We start from the raw sequence: 22,943 nt of genomic DNA, 5'->3' as shown, positions 1-22,943 counted from the left end.
ATTTTCACAAAACAGTCCAGACCAGTTTTACCCTGCCCCCAAAAAAGAATGATGAACTTCTCCCCATTCCAACCAGCTAGACAGAAAATGAACAACATATGGCAAGTTGAAACACAGTTTAATGATCACTCACCAACATCCATAGGGAAATCTTATAATACTTATAGGAACAAACTATTCCACTACTTCTAGTACTGGGTCCTTCATGGTAGCATATCACAAAAGTTTCTGGTTGTTTTCATCTACTTAAAACCAGATGTAAGAAACCTAAGTCATAGCAACTTCAGGCTTCAGTGTGAAACAGTCAAATCTCCCTTGGAAAGGTTTTCTCTCTGAAAGCAGCTCCCCTGTCCAGAAAATGCTTAAGGCCCATGCACTTTCTTCTTTCAACTAGCCAAGAAAGAGTTAAATGCCTCGAAATGCCATAAGAGGTCCCAATATGCAGAAAGGGTAAGTATGAGGCAGGCTGCATGCAGACTTCTAGATGTGATGAATATGCGTTTTGATAAAGACATTAAAATCATCAATGGAATCCTTGGAGGACTGAGATACTAAAGCACCAGTGCAGAAAGTCTCATCCAACAGGAAGTCTGGAACCAGTACTTGTTCCTTTAGTAAAAGGCCTTTCTGGACTTCGGTCTAGCGGAAGACGATTTTTTTATGCTTCGAGTTGGGGATTTGTCCCTTTGACTTTAACCTCCGAACAGCTTCTCTCATATGTTTGGGTTGCAGTGGTGGCAATTCTCCCCACTTCTCACACACATCCAGTGCTAAACAGAGGAGGGTAAGGAAAAAATTCCATTGTCACACAAGAGCTTATTAATCACTGACCTTTTGAGTCCTGTAATTCTCATTAACCCTCCTTAAGCTTGCTAAGGAAATAAACCAAGACATTTTTCCCTTAAGGGAATGCTACAAAGTATGTTAGCTTTAGCATAATATCCCTTATCAGGCTTTATCATAAGCAATGGCTTAAAACATATCTTCTTCTTAAAAAATGAAACATTTCACTGGCTAAAGATTAGCAATGGGCAGCAGCCAGGTTCTTTACTTGATGGACAGGGGGGCAGTTCCCAGGGGTCATAATATTAGGGACAACTCCTTGCCATACCACACTGGTCAGCCCGAGTGATCACTTTTCTTGCACCTTTAATTTGGTACCACCAATGAACAAAGTCCATTGGAGAAAAATACAAAGTCTGCTTTTGTCACCCTGTGTTGAGAACAAGACTCAGGGGGATTTCCTAGATGTTTCTTGCTTTCCAGTATTCAAACTTTCAAGGGATAATGGTCATGTTCTCCTGAATACAAGCATCCCCACTTGGTCAACTTCCAGTACAAATGGTAACTTCCACAGGTGCTTTAATAAGCTCATCAGTATAGATATTCTTAAAAATAAAACCAACACAGGTTCAATCCAGTATCTGTATGAATACTCACCTTCTTCTACCACCTCTCCGACGAAAACCTTGGAAATACCAGACATAGCAATAACAACATTCTGAGACACAGAGGTGCCAGTGATGGACTGGATCAGCTTGAAAGAAGACAAAGACTCTGTGATTAATACAGTCAAGGACTGGCTTATACTACCCATATGAGTTTCTTTTTTTCTGAAGAAGTGTTTAACAAAGGCTGAACGCTGAAATTGAGACTATTAAAACAAGGATTCAGGTGTACGATGACCTATATTATGTCAAGACCTATCCCTGAAATACAAAAGTACAACTGGTCAATTAAAGAACATCTATTTTTATTTTCTCACCTAAATTATCCACCAATTTGACAAGCACCTCACCTCAAGATGCCAATGGACATAGCTTTTGGGTCTAGTTTAGTTCTCATATCTGACAAATAAAGTGTGGTAGTCCATTCTTACCCTTTTAATGGCTGCCTTAGGAAAAGCTGACCGGCGATACATTTCATAACGGTTGAGCTGTTCCTCAGAAAAAGAAGAAACCAGGATTCTAGACAAAGATTCAGGTTATTAAGTTGGCTTATAAGAATGAAGGCTTGAGATACATTATTACATCAATAAAAGCAAGCCTCAGATAATTAGAAAATGAATTTTCAAGGGTCAATAGCATTAGGCTTGAACTTATGAGGAATGAATATAAAGCATTTCTACTTTCAAGAAACTTTAAAACAAGTGAAACATAACTTTCTTCATTAAGAATAAAAACTTCAGGGCGGAGCCAGGATGGCGGCGTGAGTAGAGCAGTGGAAATCTCCTCCCAAAAACACATAGAGCTATGAAAATATAACAAAGAAAAATCTTCCTAAAATAGAGACCACAGGACACAGGACAACATCCAGACCACATCCACACCTGCAAGAACCCAGCGCCTTGCGAAGGGGGTAAGATACAAGCCCCAGCCCGGCAGGACCTGAACACCCCTCCCCCCGGCTCCCGGCGGGTGGAATGAAACCGGAGCGGTTTTTTTTTTTTTTGGCAAGTGCTTTTTGGAAGCCTTAAAGGGACGGGCCCCCATTGCTAGGGAGGCAGGGTGGCGGGACCGGTGAGCAGGTGTCTGGGACCAGCGCCTGAGGACAAAGAATATCCCGCGTTTCTCCCTGCGGGACCGGCGGGCGGGTGCCTGAGACTGGCGCCTGAGGACGGAGGAAATCGCGCGTTATTCCCCTTTTTTTTTCTCTTTTTGGCGAGCGCTTTTTGGAAGCCTTAAAGGGACAGGGACCCCGGTGCTAGGGAGGCAGGGTGGCGGGACTGGTGAGCAGGTGCCTGGGACCGGCGCCTGAGGACAAAGAATATCCCATGTTTTTCCCTGCGGGACCGGTGGGCGGGTGCCTGAGACCGGCACTTGAGGACAGAGGAAATCGCGCGTTTTTCCCCTTTTTTTTTTCTCTTTTCTGCGAGTGCTTTTTGGAAGCCTAAAAGGGACAGGGACCCCGGTGCTAGGGAGGCAGGGCGGCGGGACTGGTGAGCGGGTGCCTGGGAACGGCACCTGAGGACAAAGAATATCCCGCGTTTTTCCCTGTGGGACCGGTGGGTGGGTGCCTGAGACCGGCACCTGAGGATGGAGGCAATCGCGCGTTTTTCCCCTTTTTTTCTCTCTTTTTGGCGAGTGCTTTTTGGAAGCCTTAAAGGGACAGGGACCCCGGTGCTAGGGAGGCAGGGCGGCGGGACTGGTGAGCGGGTGCCTGGGACAAGCGCCTGAGGACAAAGAATATCGAGCGTTCCTTCCCTGCGGGACCGGTGGGTGGGTGCTTTTTGGAAGCCTTGAAAGGACAGGGACCCTGGTGCTAGGGAGACAGGGCAGCAGGACCAGTGAGCGGGTGCCTGGGACAGGCACCTGAGGACAAAAAAAAAAAAAAAAAAAAAATCGCGTGTTTTTTCCTTTTTTTTTTTCTTTCTGTTCCCTCTCTCATTGTTGCTGTTGTTGTTTTGGTTTGGAGAGTGCTTTTTGGAAGTCTTAAAGGGGCAGGACAGGTCACTTAGACCAGAGGCAGGGAATCTGGGGATCTCTGGGCACTCTAACCCCCTGGGCAGCAGGGAGCACAGAGGCCCCTTACGGAGATAAATAGCCTCCCAGCCGCTCCCCCTCCAACGGGGCTCCACCATTTTGGAGGAACAGCCCCAGCCAGGCCAAGCCCACAGAAACAGCAGAGATAAACCCCAAAGCAACTGGGCAGGAAGCAGAAGCCCTGTCTGCGCACAGCTGCCCAGCACAAGCCACTAGAGGTCGCTATTCTCCCAGGAAAAGGCTACAAACCAACAAGAAGGGAAGCTCTTCCAGCGGTCACTTGTACCAGCTCTGCAAACTATCTCTATCACCATGAAAAGGCAAAACTACAGGCAGACAAAGATCACAGAGACAACACCTGAGAAGGAGACAGACCTAACCAGTCCTCCTGAACAAGAATTCAAAATAAAAATCATGAACATGCTGACAGAGATGCAGAGAAAAATGCAAGAGCAATGGGATGAGATGCAGAGAAAAATGCAAGAGCAGTGGGATGAGATGCAGAGAAAGATGCAAGAGCAGTGGGATGAAGTCCGGAAGGAGATCACAGAGGTCAGGAAGGAGATCACAGAAGTGAAACAATCCCTGGAAGGATTTATAAGCAGAATGGATAAGATGCAAGAGGCCATTGAAGGAATAGAAGCCAGAGAACAGGAACGTATAGAAGCTGACATAGAGAGAGATAAAAGGATCTCCAGGAATGAAACAACACTAAGAGAAATATGTGACCAATAAAAAAGGAATAATATTCATATTATAGGGATACCAGAAGAAGAAGAAAGAGGAAAAGGGATAGAAAGTGTCTTTGAAGAAATAATTGCTGAAAACTTCCCCAAACTGGGGGAGGAAATAATCGAACAGACCATGGAATTACACAGAACACCCAACAGAAAGGATCCAAGGAGGACAACACCAAGACACATAGTAATTAAAATGGAAAGGATCAAGGACAAGGAAAGAGTTTTAAAGGCAGCTAGAGAGAAAAAGGTCACCTATAAAGGAAAACCAATCAGGCTAACATCAGACTTCTCAACAGAAACCCTACAGGCCAGAAGAGAATGGCATGATATACTTAATGCAATGAAACAGAAGGGCCTTGAACCAAGGATACTGTATCCAGCACGACTATCATTTAAATATGATGGCGGGATTAAACAATTCCCAGACAAGCAAAAGCTGAGGGAATTTGCTTCCCACAAACCAACTCTACAGGGCATCCAACAGGGACTGCTCTAGATGGGAGCACCCATAAAAAGAGCATAGAACAAAACACACAACATATGAAGAATGGAGGAGGAGGAATAAGAAGGGAGAGAAGAAAAGAATCTCCAGACAGTGTATATAACAGCTCAATAAGCGAGCTAAGTTAGGCAGTAAGATACTAAAGAAGCTAACCTTGAACCTTTGGTAACCACGAATCTAAAGCCTGCAATGGCAATAAGTACATATCTCTCAATAGTCACCCTAAATGTAAATGGACTTAATGCACCAATCAAAAGACATAGAGTAATAGAATGGATAAAAAAGCAAGACCCATCTATATGCTGCTTACAAGAAACTCACCTTAAACCCAAAGATAAGCATAGACTAAAAGTCAAGGGATGGAAAAACATATTTCAGGCAAACAACAGTGAGAAGAAAGCAGGGGTTGCAGTACTAATATCAGACAAAATAGACTTCAAAACAAAGAAAGTAACAAGAGATAAAGAAGGCCACGACATAATGATAAAGGGCTCAGTCCAACAAGAGGATATAACCATTCTAAATATATATGCACCCAATACAGGAGCACCAGCATATGTGAAGCAAATACTAACAGAACTAAAGAGGGAAATAGACTGCAATGCATTCATTGTAGGAGACTTCAACACACCACTCACCCCAAAGGATAGATCCACCGGGCAGAAAATAAGTAAAGACACACAGGCACTGAACAACACACTAGAACAGATGGACCTAATAGACATCTATAGAACTCTACATCCAAAAGCAACAGGATATACATTCTTCTCAAGTGCACATGGAACATTCTCCAGAATAGACCACATACTAGCTCACAAAAAGAGCCTCAGTAAATTCCAAAATATTGAAATTCTACCAACCAATTTTTCAGACCACAAAGGTATGAAAGTAGAAATAAATTCTACAAAGAAAACAAAAAGGCTCACAAACACATGGAGGCTTAACAACATGCTACTAAATAATGAATGGATCAATGAACAAATCAAAATAGAGATCAAGGAATATATAGAAACAAATGACAACAACAACACTAAGCCCCAACTGCTGTGGGATGCAGCGAAAGCAGTCTTAAGAGGAAAGTATATAGCAATCCAGGCACACTTGAAGAAGGAAGAACAATCCCAAATGAATAGTCTAACATCACAATTATTAAAACTGGAAAAAGAAGAACAAAGGAGGCCTAAAGTCAGCAGAAGGGGGGACATAATAAAGATCAGAGAAGAAATAAACAAAATTGAGAAGAATAAAACGATAGCAAAAATCAACGAAACCAAGAGCTGGTTCTTCGAGAAAATAAACAAAATAGATAAGCCTCTAGCTCAACTTATTAAGAGAAAAAGAGAGTCAACACAAATCAACATAATCAGAAATGAGAATGGAAAAATCACGACAGACTCCACAGAAATACAAAGAATTATTAAAGACTACTATGAAAACCTATATGCCAACATGCTTGAAAACCTAGAAGAAATGGACAACTTCCTAGAAAAATACAACCTCCCAAGACTGACCAAGGAAGAAACAGAAAAGTTAAACAAACCAATTACAAGCAAAGAAATTGAAACAGTAATCAAAAAACTACCCAAGAACAAAACCCCGGGGCCAGACGGATTTACCTCGGAATTTTATCAGACACACAGAGAAGACATAATACCCATTCTCCTTAAAGTGTTCCACAAAATAGAAGAAGAGGAAATACTTCCAAACTCATTCTATGAGGCCAACGTCACACTAATACCAAAACCAGGCAAAGACCCCACCAAAAAATAAAATTACAGACCAATATCCCTGATGAATGTAGATGCAAAAATACTCAATAAAATATTAGCAAACAGAATTCAACAGTATATCAAAAGGATCATACACCATGACCAAGTGGGGTTCATCCCAGGGATGCAAGGATGGTACAACATTCGAAAATCCATCAACATCATCCACCACATCAACAAAAAGAAAGACAAAAACCACATGATCATTTCCATAGATGCTGAAAAAGCATTTGACAAAATTCAACATCCATTCATGATAAAAACTCTCAGCAAAATGGGAATAGAGGCCAAGTACCTCAACATAATAAAGGCCATATATGATAAACCCACAGCCAGCATTATACTGAACAGCGAGAAGCTGAAAGCATTTCTACTGAGATCGGGAACCAGACAGGGATGCCCACTCTCCCCACTGTTATTTAACATAGTACTGGAGGTCCTAGCCACGGCAATCAGACAAAACAAAGAAATACAAGGAATCCAGATAGGTAAAGAAGAAGTTAAACTGTCACTATTTGCAGATGATATGATACTGTACATAAAAAACCCTAAAGACTCCACTCCAAAACTACTAGAACTGATATCGGAATACAGCAAAGTTGCAGGATACAAAATTAACACACAGAAATCTGTAGCTTTCCAATACACTAACAATGAATCAATAGAAAGAGAAATCAGGAAAACAATTCCATTCACCATTGCATCAAAAAGAATAAAATACCTGGAAATAAACCTAACCAAAGAAGTGAAAGACTTATACTCTGAAAACTACAAGTCACTCTTAAGAGAAATTAAAGGGGACACTAATAAATGGAAACTCATCCCATGCTCATGGCTAGGAAGAATTAATATCGTCAAAATGGCCATCCTGCCCAAAGCAATATACAGATTTGATGCAATCCCTCTCAAATTACCATCAACATTCTTCAATGAATTGGAACAAATAATTCAAAAATTCATATGGAAACACCAAAGACCCCGAATAGCCAAAGCAATCCTGAAAAAGAAGAATAAAGTAGGGGGGATCTCACTCCCCAACTTCAAGCTCTACTACAAAGCCATAGTAATCAAGACAATTTGGTACTGGCACAAGAACAGAGCCACAGACCAGTGGAACAGATTAGAGACCCCAGAAATTAACCCAAACATATATGGTCAATTAATATTTGATAAAGGAGCCATGGACATACAATGGCAAAATGACAGTCTCTTCAACAGATGGTGCTGGCAAAACTGGACAGCTACATGTAGGAGAATGAAACTGGACCACTGTCTAACCCCATATACAAAGGTAAACTCAAAATGGATCAAAGACCTGAATGTAAGTCATGACACCATTAAACTCTTGGAAAAAAACATAGGCAAAAACCTCTTAGACATAAACATGAGTGACCTCTTCTTGAACATATCTCCCCGGGCAAGGAAAACAACAGCAAAAATGAGCAAGTGGGACTACATTAAGCTGAAAAGCTTCTGTACAGCGAAAGACACCATCAATAGAACAAAAAGGAACCCTACAGTATGGGAGAATATATTTGAAAATGACACATCCGATAAAGGCTTGACGTCCAGAATATATAAAGAGCTCACACGCCTCAACAAACAAAAAACAAATAACCCAATTAAAAAATGGGCAGAGGAACTGAACAGACAGTTCTCCAAAAAAGAAATACAGATGGCCAACAGGCACATGAAAAGATGCTCCACATCGCTAATTATCAGAGAAATGCAAATTAAAACTACAATGAGGTATCACCTCACACCAGTAAGGATAGCTGCCATCCAAAAGACAAACAACAACAAATGTTGGCGAGGCTGTGGAGAAAGGGGAACCCTCCTACACTGCTGGTGGGAATGTAAATTAGTTCAACCATTGTGGAAAGCAGTATGGAGGTGCATCAAAATGCTCATAACAGACCTACCATTTGACCCAGGAATTCCACTCCTAGGAATTTACCCTAAGAACACAGCAATCAAGTTTGAGAAAGACAGATGCACTCCTATGTTTATCGCAGCACTATTTACAATAGCCAAGAATTGGAAGCAACCTAAATGTCCATCGGTAGATGAATGGATAAAGAAGATGTGGTACATATACACAATGGAATACTACTCAGCCATAAGAAGTGGAAAAATCCAACCATTTGCAGCAACATGGATGGAGCTGGAGAGTATTATGCTCAGTGAAATAAGCCAAGCGGAGAAAGGGAAATACCAAATGATTTCACTCATCTGAGGAGTATAGGAACAAAGGAAAAACTGAAGGAACAAAACAGCAGCAGAATTACAGAACCCAAAAATGGACTAACAGGTACCAAAGGGAAAGGAACTGGGGAGGATGGGTGGGCAGGGAGGGATAAGGGGGAGGAAGAAGAAGGGGGGTATTAAGATTAGCATGCATGGGGGGGAGGGAGAAAGGGGAGGGTGGGCTGCACAACACAGAGAGGACAAGTAGTGACTCTACAACATTTTGCTAAGCTGATGGACAGTAACCGTAATGTGGTTGTTAGGGGGGACCTGATATAGGGGAGAGCATAGTAAACATAGTATTCTTCATGTAAGTGTAGATTAAAAATTAAAAAAAAAAAAAAAAAGAAAGAAAGAAAGAAAAGGGGGATTACTCCTTAACAGTATAAAACTATTGGTAAATCAAAGATCAACACATGCTTTAAATATCCTTAATGTTGATCACTTAAAGGGTGTCAGATGATCAGCTATGGAGGTACTCTTTTCTGATAATATTCCTTTCTCTTAATTAAAAAAAAAAAAAAAAGCAGTTACTGTGTGCTGACCTCCAATGAGTTCTGCACAGTGGTATAGAGGGCATGTCAAAGTGTGGGCAAAGGGTCTGTTTGTTTCTACGCAGAAGATCAAGGCCTAGCTTGGATACCCAGAAAATGAACTAAGATACGATATGAGGAGGAGCTTCCGGCATCAGCACTCTCTGGAGGACTTGTGCCGGGGGGTGATCATCAAAAAGCCTCCACAGGGATCCGGACGATGCTGCGGTTGTGGCTGCATCCAGCCCACCGTCTCCTGGACTTGCCATAGGAATGAGGAGGGAGATGTCTAGGCTGGCATGTGCATACAGTGAGACAACGAATTTGACCGGATCTGTACTGTTGGAACTCAACCAGGAGTTGGGAGGGGTGCAAGTTGTAGCACTCCAAAATCTCATGACTATAGACTATCTATGATTAAAAGAACATATGGGATGTGAACAGATCCCAGAAAGGGGCTGCTTTAATTTGTCTGATGGTTCAAGTACAGTTGGACAATATCCATCATATCATAGATAAATTTTCACAAATGCCTAGGGTGCCTAAATGGTTTTCTTGGCTTCACTGGAGATGGATGGTAATTATAGATTTGCTTTGTTTATGTCACCGTATTCCTATTATGTTAATATGTGTGTGCTAATTAGTTAGTAGTTTAAAACCTATACATACTTAAGGTACTATACAAGAAGATATGTCAAAGAAATAATCAATCCTCCCATGTTTCCTTCATATGCTACATCTATAGCTTTTCTTCTTCCTTCCTAATTACAACCCTTAAATAGAATTCGTGCCTCATATCGAATTTACCGAGTATCATAATTCCTCAGGTGGTAAAGATACCTCGAGACAAGTGCTGGGCATAGAAGCCACAGGGCATAAATCTGCAAAGAAGTAAAAAGCTAACCTTTGCAAACAATATGGCTTCTCTCTCACTTACCAACTTTACATTTCCCTGTATGGCCCCGGAAGATGACTGGTTAGCCAGAGACGGGTAAGATTCCTCAAGGGAGGAACAACCTAAGACAGGCACAGTCGCAGGGGGGCCATCAGGTGAGAATTTGGGAATCAACAGAGGTGAGGCTCAGAACCTCACCCCCCCCTGCTTTGAGAGAAATCTTCTGCATCCGTGGATGTCTTGCTGCCCTTGTCTAGCCTGGATTAATACTTAGTCCATAGGCACACACCTGATTATCTGATCATCTACATTTGCCTTCTTACAGCACTAAACTATGTTTTCTACCTTTATCTTGCATCTACCTACCACTTCAGCATTTTATTAAAAATAAAAATAATAATAATAATAGGAGAAATGTGGGATCAACATATAAATCAAGTACAAAATTCAAACGAATATTCATATTTGACCTGATTGTTTATAGGTAATATTGCATGATCAAAACTGAAAGTTTCTGTGATGAATGCCCTTGTACTGTTCACCATGTAAGAATTTATTCACTATGTAAGAATTCGTTCACCATGTAAGAACTTGTTCGTTATGCTTCAGAAGATTGGAGACTGACGAGAATTAGGCTTGAGATGGATTAATGATTGTACATTGAGTGTTGACCCCCCTATACTGAATTTTATTGTTGTTAACAACCATTTGATCAATAAATATGAGAGATGCCCTCTCAAAAAAAAAAAAAAAAAAAGAATAAAAACTTCAGTGACAATGTTGGATCACTTTACCATACCATATAGATTGTGTTTTCATATACAGTAATATATATAAACAGTATTTAATAAAATTAGGCTCTCTCTATCCATAACTACTTACTATATTTCACAGTGATGGTAAAAATTTAACACATTAATATTCAAACCAGTAGTTTTTAATATTAACTGATTTGGGGGAATATATTTGTAAAACATATGGAAAAGCATTAATACTTTAACAGTTTGAAATAAAAAGATGGCCATACTAACTTTAGGAAAAGACCAAAGGACATGAACAGGAAATTCACAAAATTACCAATGGCCAATAAATATAGAGGGAAAATAATTATATTCACCATTAACTAGAGAAATGAAAATGATAAACAAGATAAAAAATTTCATAAATCAGGAGGCAGAGCCAACATGGCGGCGTGAGTGGGACAGTGGGAATCTCCGCCCAAAAACATATATATTTTTGAAAATACAACAAATACAACTAATCCTAAAAGAGAGACCAGAAGACACAGGACAACAGCCTGACTACATCGACACGTGCGAGAGCCCAGCGCCTGGTGAAAGGGGTAAGATACAAGCTCTGGCTGGCGGGACCCCAGCAAACCTCCCCCCAGCTCCCGGAGGGAGGGAGAGGGAGCCCAGGACTGCTAAACACCCAGCCCCAACCACCCGCACCAGAGCGCACACACAGTGCATGCGTGGAGGGCTGGAAACTAGGGAAATAGGGCAGCAAAACCTCTGAGCGGGTGCCGAAGCTGATGCCCCTGTGACAAAGAAAAGACAGTGCTCTTTGAAAGTCTTAAAGGGACAGGGATTTAACAGCTACACGGAAACAACACAGGTCACAGCCCAGTGGCTGGAAATTACAGGGAAAACTGGGCGCACTAACCCCCTGGGCAACAGCTCTGAGACCCCTCACGGAGGTAAACAGCCAAACAGCTCCCCCCCCCACTCCCCAGTCCATTACCCCTCCCCGCGCTGCAAAAGCAGAGAAACAGCCTAAGGCAAAACACGCCCACACAAAGGCAGAAAGAAAAATTCCTACACTTCGGCCTGGCAAGACACAAAGACCCAGCCTACACGCAATTACCCAACACAAGCCACTAGGGGTCGCAGTTGTCCCAGTAAAGAAAGGCCAGTAGCAAGTGAAAAGTTTGGCCCACCCAGCTGACAGTCAATAGCACCTGTCAACATAAAAAGGCAAAAAAATATGATCCAGACAAGACTAACCCAGACAGCTTTGGCATCTGCTACATCTTCCCCTGAGAAGGAACCTGGGGAGATAGATTTAGCAAGTCTCCCTGAAAAAGAATTCAAAACAAAAGTCATAACCATGCTGATGGACTTGCAGAGAAATATGCAAGAACTAAGGAAGGAGAATACAGAAATAAAACAAGCTCTGAAAGGACTTAAAAACAGAATGGACGAAACGCAAGAGACCATTAATGGTCTAAAAAAAGAGAACAGGAACGCAGAGAAGCGGATGCAGAGAGAGATAAAAGGATCTCCAGGAATGTAAGAATCCTAAGAGAGCTGAGTGACCAATCAAAAAGGAAAAATATACGCATTATAGGAATACCAGAAGAAGAGAGAGAAAAAGGGATAGAAAGTGTCTTTGAAGAAATAATTGCCGAAAACTTCCCCAAACTAGGGGAAGAAATGGCCTCTCAGACCACAGAGGTACACAGAACTCCCATGACAAGGGATCCAAGGAGGGCAACACCAAGACACATAATAATTAAAATGGCAAAGATCAAAGACAAGGACAAAGTATTAAAGGCAGCCAGAGAGAAAAAAAAGGTTACCTACAAAGGAAAACCCATCAGGCTATCATCAGACTTCTCAACAGAAACCCTACAGGCCAGAAGAGAATGGAATGATATACTTAAGGCAATGAAACAGAAGGGCCTTGAACCAAGACTACTGTATCCAGCACGAATATCATTTAAATATGAAGGAGGGATTAAACAATTCCCAGACAAGCAAAAGTTGAGGGAATTTGCCTCCCACAAACCACCTCTACAGGGCATCTTACAGGGACTGCTCTAGATGGGAGCACTCCTAAAAAGAGCACAGAACAAAACACCCAACATATGAAGAAGGGAGAAGGAGGAATAAGAAGGGAGAGAAATAAAGAATCATCAGACCGCGTGTATAATAGCTCAACAAGCGAGTTAAGTTAGACAGTAAGATAGTAAAGAAGCGAACCTTGAACCTTTGGTAACCACAAACTTAAAGCCTGCAATGGCAATAAGTTCATACCTTTCAATAATCACCCTAAATGTAAATGGACTGAATGCACCAATCAAAAGACACTGAGTAACAGAATGGATAAAAAAGCAAGATCCATCCATATGCTGCTTACAAGAGACTCACCTCAAACCCAAAGACATGCACAGACTAAAAGTCAAGGGATGGAAAAAGATATTTCAGGCAAACAACAAAGAGAAGAAAGCAGGTGTTGCAATTCTGCTATCAGACAAGACAGACTTCAAAATAAAGAAAGTAACAGAAGACAAAGAAGGACATTACATAATGAAAAAGGACTCAGTCCAACAAGAGGATATAACCATTATAAATATATATGCATCCAATACAGGAGCACCAACATACCTGAAACAAATATTAACAGAACTAAAGGAGGAAATAGAATGCAATGCATTCATTCTAGGAGACTTCAACACACCACTCACTCCAAAGGACAGATCCACCAGACAGAAAATAAGTAAGGACACAGAGGCACTGAACAACACACTAGAACAGATGGACCTAATAGACATCTACAGAACTCTACATCCAAAAGCAACAGGATACACATTCTTCTCAAGTGCACATGGAACATTCTCCAGAATAGACCACATACTAGGCCACAAAAAGAGCCTCAGTAAATTCCAAAAGATTGAAATCCTACCAACCAACGTTTCAGACCACAAAGGCATAAAACTAGAAATAAACTGTACAAAGAAAGCAAAAAGGCTCACAAACACATGAAGGCTTAACAACACGCTCTTAAATAATCAATGGATCAATGACCAAATCAAAATGGAGATGCAGCAATATATGGAAACAAATGACAACAACAACACTAAGCCCCAACTTCTGTGGGACACAGCAAAAGCAGTCTTAAGAGGAAAGTATATAGCAATCCAAGCATATTTAAAAAAGGAAGAACAATTCCAAATGAAAGGTCTAATGTCACAATTATCGAAATTGGAGAAAGAAGAACAAATGAGGCTGAAGGTCAGCAGAAGAAGGGACATAATAAAGATCAGAGAAGAAATTAATAAAATTGAGAAGAATAAAACAATAGCAAAAATCAATGAAACCAAGAGCTGGTTCTTCGAGAAAATAAACAAAATAGACAAGCCTCTAGCCAGACTTATTAAGAGGAAAAGAGAGTCAACACAAATCAACAGTATCAGAAACGAGAAAGGAAAAATCACGACGGACCCCACAGAAATACAAAGAATTATTAGAGAATACTATGAAAACCTATATGCTAACAAGCTGGAAAACCTAGGAGAAATGGACAACTTCCTAGAAAAATACAACCTTCCAAGACTGACCCAGAAAGAAACAGAAAATCTAAACAGACCAATTACCAGCAACGAAATTGAAGCAGTAATCAAAAAACTACCAAAGAACAAAACCCCCGGGCCAGATGGATTTACCTCAGAATTTTATCAGACATACAGGGAAGACATAACATCCATTCTCCTTAAAGTTTTCCAAAAAATAGAAGAGGAAGGGATACTCTCAAACTCATTCTATGAAGCTAACATCACCCTAATACCAAAACCAGGCAAAGACCCCACCAAAAAAGAAAACTACAGACCAATATCCCTGATGAACGTAGATGCAAAAATACTCAACAAAATATTAGCAAACCGAATTCAAAAATACATCAAAAGGATCGTACACCATGACCAAGTGGGATTCATCCCAGGGATGCAAGGATGGCACAACATTCGAAAGTCCATCAACATCATCCACCACATCAACAAAAAGAAAGACAAAAACCACATCATCTCCATAGATGCTGAAAAAGCATTTGACAAAGTTCAACATCCGTTCATGATAAAAACTCTCAGCAAAATGGGAATAGAGGGCAAGTACCTCAACATAATAAAGGCCATCTATGAAAAACCCACAGCCAACATTATATTGAATAGCGAGAAGCTGAAAGCTTTTCCTCTGAGATCGGGAACTAGATAGGGATGCCCACTCTCCCCACTGTTATTTAACATAGTACTGGAGGTCCTAGCCACGGCAATAAGACAAAACAAAGAAATACAAGGAATCCAGATTGGTAAAGAAGAAGTTAAACTGTCACTATTTGCAGATGACATGATACTGTACATAAAAAACCCTAAAGACTCCACTGCAAAACTACTAGAACTGATATCAGAATACAGCAAAGTTGCAGGATACAAAATCAACACACAGAAATCTGTGGCTTTTCTACACACTAACAATGAACCAACAGAAAGAGAAATCAGGAAAACAACTCCATTCACAATTGCATCATAAAAAATAAAATACCTAGGAATAAACCTAACCAAAGAAGTGAAAGACTTATACTCTGAAAACTACAAGTCACTCTTAAGAGAAATTAAAGGGGACACTAACAGATGGAAACGCATCCCATGCTCGTGGCTAGGAAGAATTAATATCGTCAAAATGGCCATCCTGCCCAAAGCAATATACAGATTTGATGCAATCCCTATGAAACTACCAGCAACATTCTTCAATGAACTGGAACAAATAATTCAAAAATTCATATGGAACCACCAAAGACCCCGAATAGCCAAAGCAATCCTGAGAAAGAAGAATAAAGTAGGGGGGATCTCACTCCCCAACTTCAAGCTCTATTATAAAGCCATAGTAATCAAGACAATTTGGTACTGGCACAAGAACAGAGCCACAGACCAGTGGAACAGATTAGAGACCCCAGAAATTAACCCAAACATATATGGTCAATTAATATTTGATAAAGGAGCCATGGACATACAATGGGGAAATGACAGTCTCTTCAACAGATGGTGCTGGCAAAACTGGACAGCTACATGTAGGAGAATGAAACTGGACCATTGCCTAACCCCATATACAAAAGTAAACTCAAAATGGATCAAAGACCTGAACGTTAAGTCATGAAACCATTAAACTCTTGGAAAAAAACATAGGCAAAAACCTCTTAGACATAAACATGAGTGACCTCTTCTTGAACATATCTCCCCGGGCAAGGAAAACAACAGCAAAAATGAACAAGTGGGACTATATTAAGCTGAAAAGCTTCTGTACAGCAAAAGACACCATCAATAGAACAAAAAAGTACCCTACAGTATGGGAGAATATATTTGAAAATGACACATCCGATAAAGGCTTGATGTCCAGAATATATAAAGAGCTCACATGCCTCAACAAACAAAAAACAAATAACCCAATAAAAAATGGGCAGAGGAACTGAACAGACGATTCTCCAAAGAAGAAATTCAGATTGCCAATAGACACATGAAAAGATGCTCCACATCGCTAATTATCAGAGAAATGCAAATTAAAACTACAATGAGGTATCACGTCATAGCAGTAAGGATGGCTGCCATCCAAAAGACAAACAACAACCAATGCACCCCTATGTTTATCGCAGCACTATTTACAATAGCCAAGAAGTGGAAGCAACCTAAATGTCCACTGATAGATGAATGGATAAAGAAGATGTGGTACATATACACAATGGAATACTACTCAGCCATAAGAAAAGGGCAAATCCTACCATTTGCAGCAACATGGATGGAGCTGGAGGGTATTATGCTCAGTGAAACAAGCTAAGCGGAGAAAGAGAAATACCAAATGATTTCACTCATCTGTGGAGTATAAGAACAAAGGAAAAACTGAAGGAACAAAATAGCAGCAGAATCACAGAACTCAAGAATGGACTAACAGATACCAAAGGGAAAGGGACTGGGGAGGATGGGTGTGTAGGGAGGGATAAGGGAGGGGGAGAAAAAGGGGGATATTAAGATTAGGATGCAAGGGGGGATGAAAGAAAAGGGAGGGCTGTATAACACAGAGAAGACAAGTAGTGATTCTACAACATTTTGCTATGCTGATGGACAGTGACTGTAAAGGGGTATATAGGGGGGACCTGGTATAGGGGAGAGCCTAGTAAACAAAATATGCGTCATGTAAGTGTAGATTAATGATAAAAAAAAAAAAGTTCGTGTGTGGTGACCTCCAATGAGTTCTACACAATGATATAAAGGGCATATAAAAGTGTAGGCAAAGGGTCTGTTTGTGTTTATACAGAGGATCAAAGCCTAATTTGGCTACCCTGAAAATGAACTAAGATACGATATGAAAAAGAACTTCCAACATCAGCACTCTCGGGAAGACTCATGCCAGAAGATGACCATCAAAAAACCCCAACAAAGATCCATGTACTGCTACAGGTGTAGATGCACTCATCCCACCAGTTCCTGGACTTGCCATGGGAATGAAGAAGGAGATATCTAAGCTGGCCTGTGCATACAGCAAAACAACAAATTTGACAGGATCTAAACTGTTGGATCTCAACCAAGAATTAGGAGAAGTGCAAATTGTAGCGCTCCAAAATCTTACAACTACAGACTATTTACTGTTAAAAGAACATATGGGATGTGAACAGTCCCCAGGAATGGGTTGTTTTAATTTGTCTGATTTCTCTCAGACTGTTCAAGTTCAGTTGGACAATATTCACCATATTATAGATAAGTTTTCACAAATGCCTAAGGTGCCTAACTGGTTTTCTTGGTTTCACTGGAGATGGCTGGTAATTACAGGTATGCTTTGGTTACATAACTGTACTCCTATTATGTTAATGTGTGTGTGCAATTTAATTAGTAGTTTAAAACCTATACATGCTGAAGTTACTCTACAAGAAGGTATGTCAAAGAAATAATCAATCTTCCCAGGTTTTCTTCCACCTGCTACTTCTATAGCTTTTCTTCTTCCTTCCTAATTATAACCCTTAAGTAGAATTCGTGCCCCGTATCGAATTTACCGAATATCATAATTCTTCCAAGTGGTAAAGACACCTCAAGACAAATGCTGGGCATAGAAGCCACAGGGCATAAAATATGCAAAGAAGTAAAAATCTAACCTTTTCAAACAATAAGGCTTCTCTCTCACTTACCAACTTAACATTTCCCTGTATGGCCCAGGAAGATGACTGGTTAGCCAGAGACGGGTAAGATTCCTCAAGGGAAGAACAACCTAAGACAGGCACAGTCGCAGGGGGGCCATCAGGTGAGAAAATGGGGATCAACAGAGGTGAGGCTTAGAACCTCCCCCCCCCTGTTCTGAGAGAAATCTTCTGCATACGTGGATGTCTTATTGCCCTTGTCTAGCTTGGATTAACACATAGTCTACAGACACACACCTGATCATCTACATTTGCTCTCTTACAACACTAAACTATGTTTTCTACCTCTATCTTGTATCTACCTACTACTTCAGCATTTTAATAAAAATGATAATAATAAAGAGAAATGTGGTATCCACATATAAATCAAGTATAAAAATCAAATGAATATTCATATTTGAACTGACTGTTTATAGTTCATAATGCATGGTCAAAACCAAAAGCCTCTGTGATGACTGCCCTTGTAATGTTCACCATGTAACTTATTCACTATGTAAGAATTTGTTCTCCATGTAAGAACTTGTTCGTTATGCTTCAGAAGATTGGAGACTGATGAAAATTAGGCTTGGGGTGGATTAATGATTGTGCATTGAGCATTGACCCCCCTATACAGAATTTTATTGTGGTTAACAACCATTTGATCAATAAATATGAGAGATGCCCTCACAAAAAAAAAAAAAAAAAAGTACACACTTCCAATTGTAAAATAAATAAGTAACCGGGATGTAATGTATAGCATAAGGAATATAGTCAAAATATTGTAACAACTTGGTATGGTGATAGCTGGTACCTAGAATTATCATGTATATAAATGTTAAATCACTGTGTTGTACACCTGAAACTAATGTAATACTGTGTGTCAACTACCCTTCAATAAAAAAAAAAAAAAAAGAAAAAAAAAATTTCATAAATCAGACAAGTATTAAAAAGCCTGGTATTAGAATGGGAGAATACAAAGTCATACGTGCTGACAAAGTGTGAAGTGGAATAAGGATTTAGAGAATAATTTGGAAATATGCATGAAATCCCTTTGAAAATGTTCATTTCTAGGAGTATATTTAGGAAGTAAATGGACAAATATGCAAAGATGGGCTCAAAGATACTCATCATCATGTCAGAAGAAAAAAAACCAGAAGAGCTGTAGGGATTAGTTAAAATATGGTTAGTCTATATAATGGATTACAATGCAGCCACTAAAATCAATGATTTATGGGCAAATTTAACAACATAAAAATATTTAGCTATACATATCAAACAATAACAAAAAAAATCTGAAAAGGTGTATATCCAAATATGTACCCAGGGTAAACTCTAGGTGGTGGGATTATGGGTATTTTTTTTCCTATTTTTCTGTATTCTCTCAATTATTTGCCATGAACCCATACTACTTTTACAATCAGAAAACATAATGAAGCAATTCTTATTTTGAAAAAAACTATGACCTAGATTTATGACTACTGACACGTGAAACATTTACCAAATATAATGCAAAAAACCAGGTTAAAAAGAGTATTTAACATCTTTGAAAAAAACATATTTAGTTATATTTACAGATATATATTACAGAAACCATCTTGGAGACCATATATCCAAATATTAACAATGTTTATTTCTGGTGGTAAGGTGATATTTTTCTTTTTACTTATTTTTAGTTTCTGTACTGTAACATATTATATCATTTGCTTTATTTTCTTTAGAGTTTTTTTTTTTTAATTAAAGACCTACACAAATGCATTAACTTTGTGTTGTCAAGTCAGGTCTTGGACATGGGAAAAGATCATAAAGTAACTCACTGCATCTTTTGAATCTCATCTTCATCTACTTTCTGCTTCTTCTCTTTCTTTTCTTTGGTATCTATTTTCATTTTTTTGGCTGCAGGAGTAAGTAATGCTGAATCTTCCCTTTCAACTCCTGTTAAATCTGAGATGTCCTGACTCTTGAGCTGAGAAGATGAAAGAAATGCTATTATATATTTGGCCTACTTTCCAGACTTGCACAATATAAGAAGACATCATTCTCAGTGGACTACAACAAATCCATTTGTTCACTAGTCTTCTGATTCCAGGCACCCGCTATACCATCAAGTGTAAGATACACTCTCTCTCCTAAGGAAGTTTATAGTCCAGCTGTGGAAAGAAAACCAACTAAATAATCCAATATTCTAAGTTAACTATGATCATAGCTCCAGCATCTATTTACAAAGGCAATGAAATGCCAAGATCATGAAACCATTCTCCCCCTGAGTCCACTCTCCTGGCCTTATTCTTTAGAGGGGATGTCAGAAAAGTCCTCTCCATCCAACCAGTATCTGTATCATCTAGCTACTGTTATCATGCAAATATTTACTTCCCACTAATTGACTGAAAACTTTTTGAATATAGGTTTATCTCTTAGTATTTATCTCTCCCCACATAAGTAATGAACACAGTTTTACTCATGTTTTTCTTTGTGGTCTGGTATATGATCAGTTTTTACAAGTGTTTCAGAAGCATCAAACAAAGAATTTTGTCTTCTGTTGGTGCAAATTTCTGTAAGTAGTGAGCTCCCTGCTGGACTAAGCTAATTATTGTTCAAACCCTTTTTGTCCTGAGATCTGCTTTAAAAGGTTCCTTCTTAAAATAGTTTCATTACCTTTCTCCCTTTTTCTGAAAGTTCTTAGTTTACATATTTTGATGAAACTTTATGCTCTGAACAGCTGTGTCCATCTAATGCAGTGTCTTTCCCCATGATCTCTTTAAGTCCCTTATAGCTCTAAGGCCCCAAGATTCTCTAGAAACGGAGCTCAGGAGAATGCTGAGATTCTGGTCTTCTGACCGATGCTCAGCTAGGCAACAGTGCTGAGCTCTTGCGGTGATACATTGATGGGTTCGGTGTATTTTACGTTACAGACACTCTTGGTCATTAGCCCCCAGGTCACCCGTAGCAGTTAAATGTCCCAAGGTAAAGAACGTGACTAAAACAGTAACTCCCTCAAAGTTTTCCTTTAACGACTCTGCAGTGTATAATGACAAAGTTATGCTTAAGGAACATCTAAGAAAAACCATATTGCGGTTAAAGGGGTCCTACGAATCCTGGGTTCTAGCTCTTGCAATAGTCTCCCTGTGGCATCCGATCACAATTTCCTCACCAGGAAAACCAAGAGGCTACTTAAAATACTCTTAGAGGTAGCTTTAATACCTAAGGGTTGGGATTAAAATATTAACCCGTGCTTGGGTCTCTGGCACCGAACCAGCACTATAGTTTTGTCTTCTCCCTCTTCTCCACCCGCCCCACAACTGTAGATCCAGAGGGAGTTTTGCGAGTTCGAGTTACTTTAGCTTGGCAGGGACCAACCAGAAAGCCGGTCGAGCAGCCGGTAACAGTCTCAGAGAACTCCTCCGGCCTCAATCCTACCTGGCTTTCCTCTAGCGAAGCTTCTTTCAAGTCCGCATCTCCTTCTCCTTCAGCTTCCTCCGGGATTCCCTCAGTGTCAGTAGCCGCAGCGCCCCCGGGGGCAGCAGCGGTCTCTTCTGACGCCCCTGTCTCTCCACCTTTTTCCGTGAGCGACTCGCAGGCATTATCCATCGCCGCGAGAAGAGGAGGGGAGGGGAGATCGTAGAGCTGTCAGACTCGAGCACTGCGGAGGGCGCGAGGCACAGCAGCCCAGGAGCTCACTTCCTTTTGTCGCTCTGCGATGACATCATCTCTACAGCACCTCGGAGCGCTCAGTTTCAGACTCGCGGAGAGGATTTCAGGGCTCCGTTTTAATTCTGATTTGGTAGCTGTGGCAAGAGGGAAAATTGAAGATACGGAATTCAGTTTGTGGATTTTCCACTTCGGGAAGCCAGCGTTCGTAAAGGAGAGCTGTGTGTGATGAAGGACTTCTTTTCCTCTTCCGCCTTTCTAAAAAACACAATGTCAGTTAACGCCTTACTTAATCCGCTTTCCTCAAGAGTCAAGTTTGGGGACGGGAGAAAACTCAATTCTGTTGTCTGCCCGTGTCTTGGAATGTGGCTACCTGGTAAACTTTCAGGCAGGGACTCAACCTCGTACATTCAATTGGACACAGACCGCAGGCCTGAGTTTACGTCGAATTCCAGCATTTCTCTTCTGTTCCTCAAGCACCTAAACAAATGTCACATATTGAACAGAGTTTATCCAATCCATTTATTAACTCCACAACTATTGAGCGCGTACTTCTATCCAGGGACGGTGCTAGTACCAGAAACAAAATGTAGTTTCTATTCAATTAAAGTTTTCGAATTCACTAGTACTCAAGATTGGGGTCGATTTCACGAACCTGATTTTTTATTTAAATTTGGTTAATCTCTTGAGTAAGAGGAAACAAATCCTAACGGGAGGGAGGTCTTTCCTTTGAATGTTTCGCTTTAGTGAGCCATTTCAGGGATTGGGAGCATGAAGTGGAAAATTTCTATTTTAAAATTATCTTACCTTCCCTCCCTGAGGTACAGAGGGGGGCATTTTATTCACCTCTGTACGACTAGGTTTCCACACCCCATTACATATTTGATTTATGCATGCTGAAAGAATGGATTTATAAATTCAGCTGCGCGTTACATTGCTGTCTTTGTTTCCATACAGCCTCTATGAATTACCGTATTTCCTGTCCTTTGGGCCCCCAAAACCTTTGGAGCAGGAGCGCACCTCTTAAGGTGCATACAGGTGGGCCTCTTTTGTTCCCTTACACCCGTCCAGCGGGTGTCCACACCGCGATTGCCTCTTGACCCCGAAGGCGTATCTTCGCACACCAGGGACCCTTCCGCGCAGATCACAGCCACCTGCTCCCGCCAGCCGAGCCCCGCCCAGCTAGGTGAGCAAG

The 22,943-nt window shown here is 40.5% G+C and overlaps 1 protein-coding gene across 2 annotated transcripts; it reads right to left on the bottom strand.

Annotated features, from left to right (window-relative positions):
• Window positions 1-101: 101 nt before the first annotated feature.
• TAF11 (TATA-box binding protein associated factor 11) lies at window positions 102-22,917 on the bottom strand. 2 transcript variants are annotated; one of them, XM_037000744.2, is made up of 6 exons: window positions 22,720-22,917; window positions 21,518-21,885; window positions 19,918-20,066; window positions 1,880-1,967; window positions 1,441-1,537; window positions 102-770 (listed from the first exon to the last, which is right to left on the bottom strand). In XM_037000744.2, exons 2-6 carry the CDS (start codon window positions 21,686-21,688, stop codon window positions 640-642), a joined length of 636 nt encoding a protein of 211 aa, XP_036856639.1. In that variant the 5' UTR covers window positions 21,689-21,885; window positions 22,720-22,917; the 3' UTR covers window positions 102-639. The 2 variants fall into 2 exon arrangements, with proteins under 2 accessions (XP_036856639.1, XP_036856642.1); XM_037000747.2 differs by having other exon boundaries at window positions 22,769-22,909.
• Between the last annotated feature and the right edge of the window lie 26 nt (window positions 22,918-22,943).

Source organism: Manis javanica, chromosome 16, assembly GCF_040802235.1.
Source record: "Manis javanica isolate MJ-LG chromosome 16, MJ_LKY, whole genome shotgun sequence".
Taxonomy (NCBI): Eukaryota; Metazoa; Chordata; class Mammalia; order Pholidota; family Manidae; genus Manis; species Manis javanica.
This window is presented reverse-complemented; position numbering and strand designations above follow the sequence as displayed.

Excerpts from the sequence above, each read along its gene's own strand:
- TAF11 (XM_037000744.2), bottom strand. The coding sequence starts at position 21,688 with ATGGATAATGCCTGCGAGTCGCTCACGGAAAAAGGTGGAGAGACAGGG. Across the intron at positions 20,067-21,517 it reads CTTCGCTAGAGGAAAGCCAG|CTCAAGAGTCAGGACATCTC; the intron begins GTAGGATTGAGG and ends TCATCTTCTCAG. Across the intron at positions 1,538-1,879 it reads CTAAGGCAGCCATTAAAAGG|CTGATCCAGTCCATCACTGG; the intron begins GTAAGAATGGAC and ends TCTTCTTTCAAG.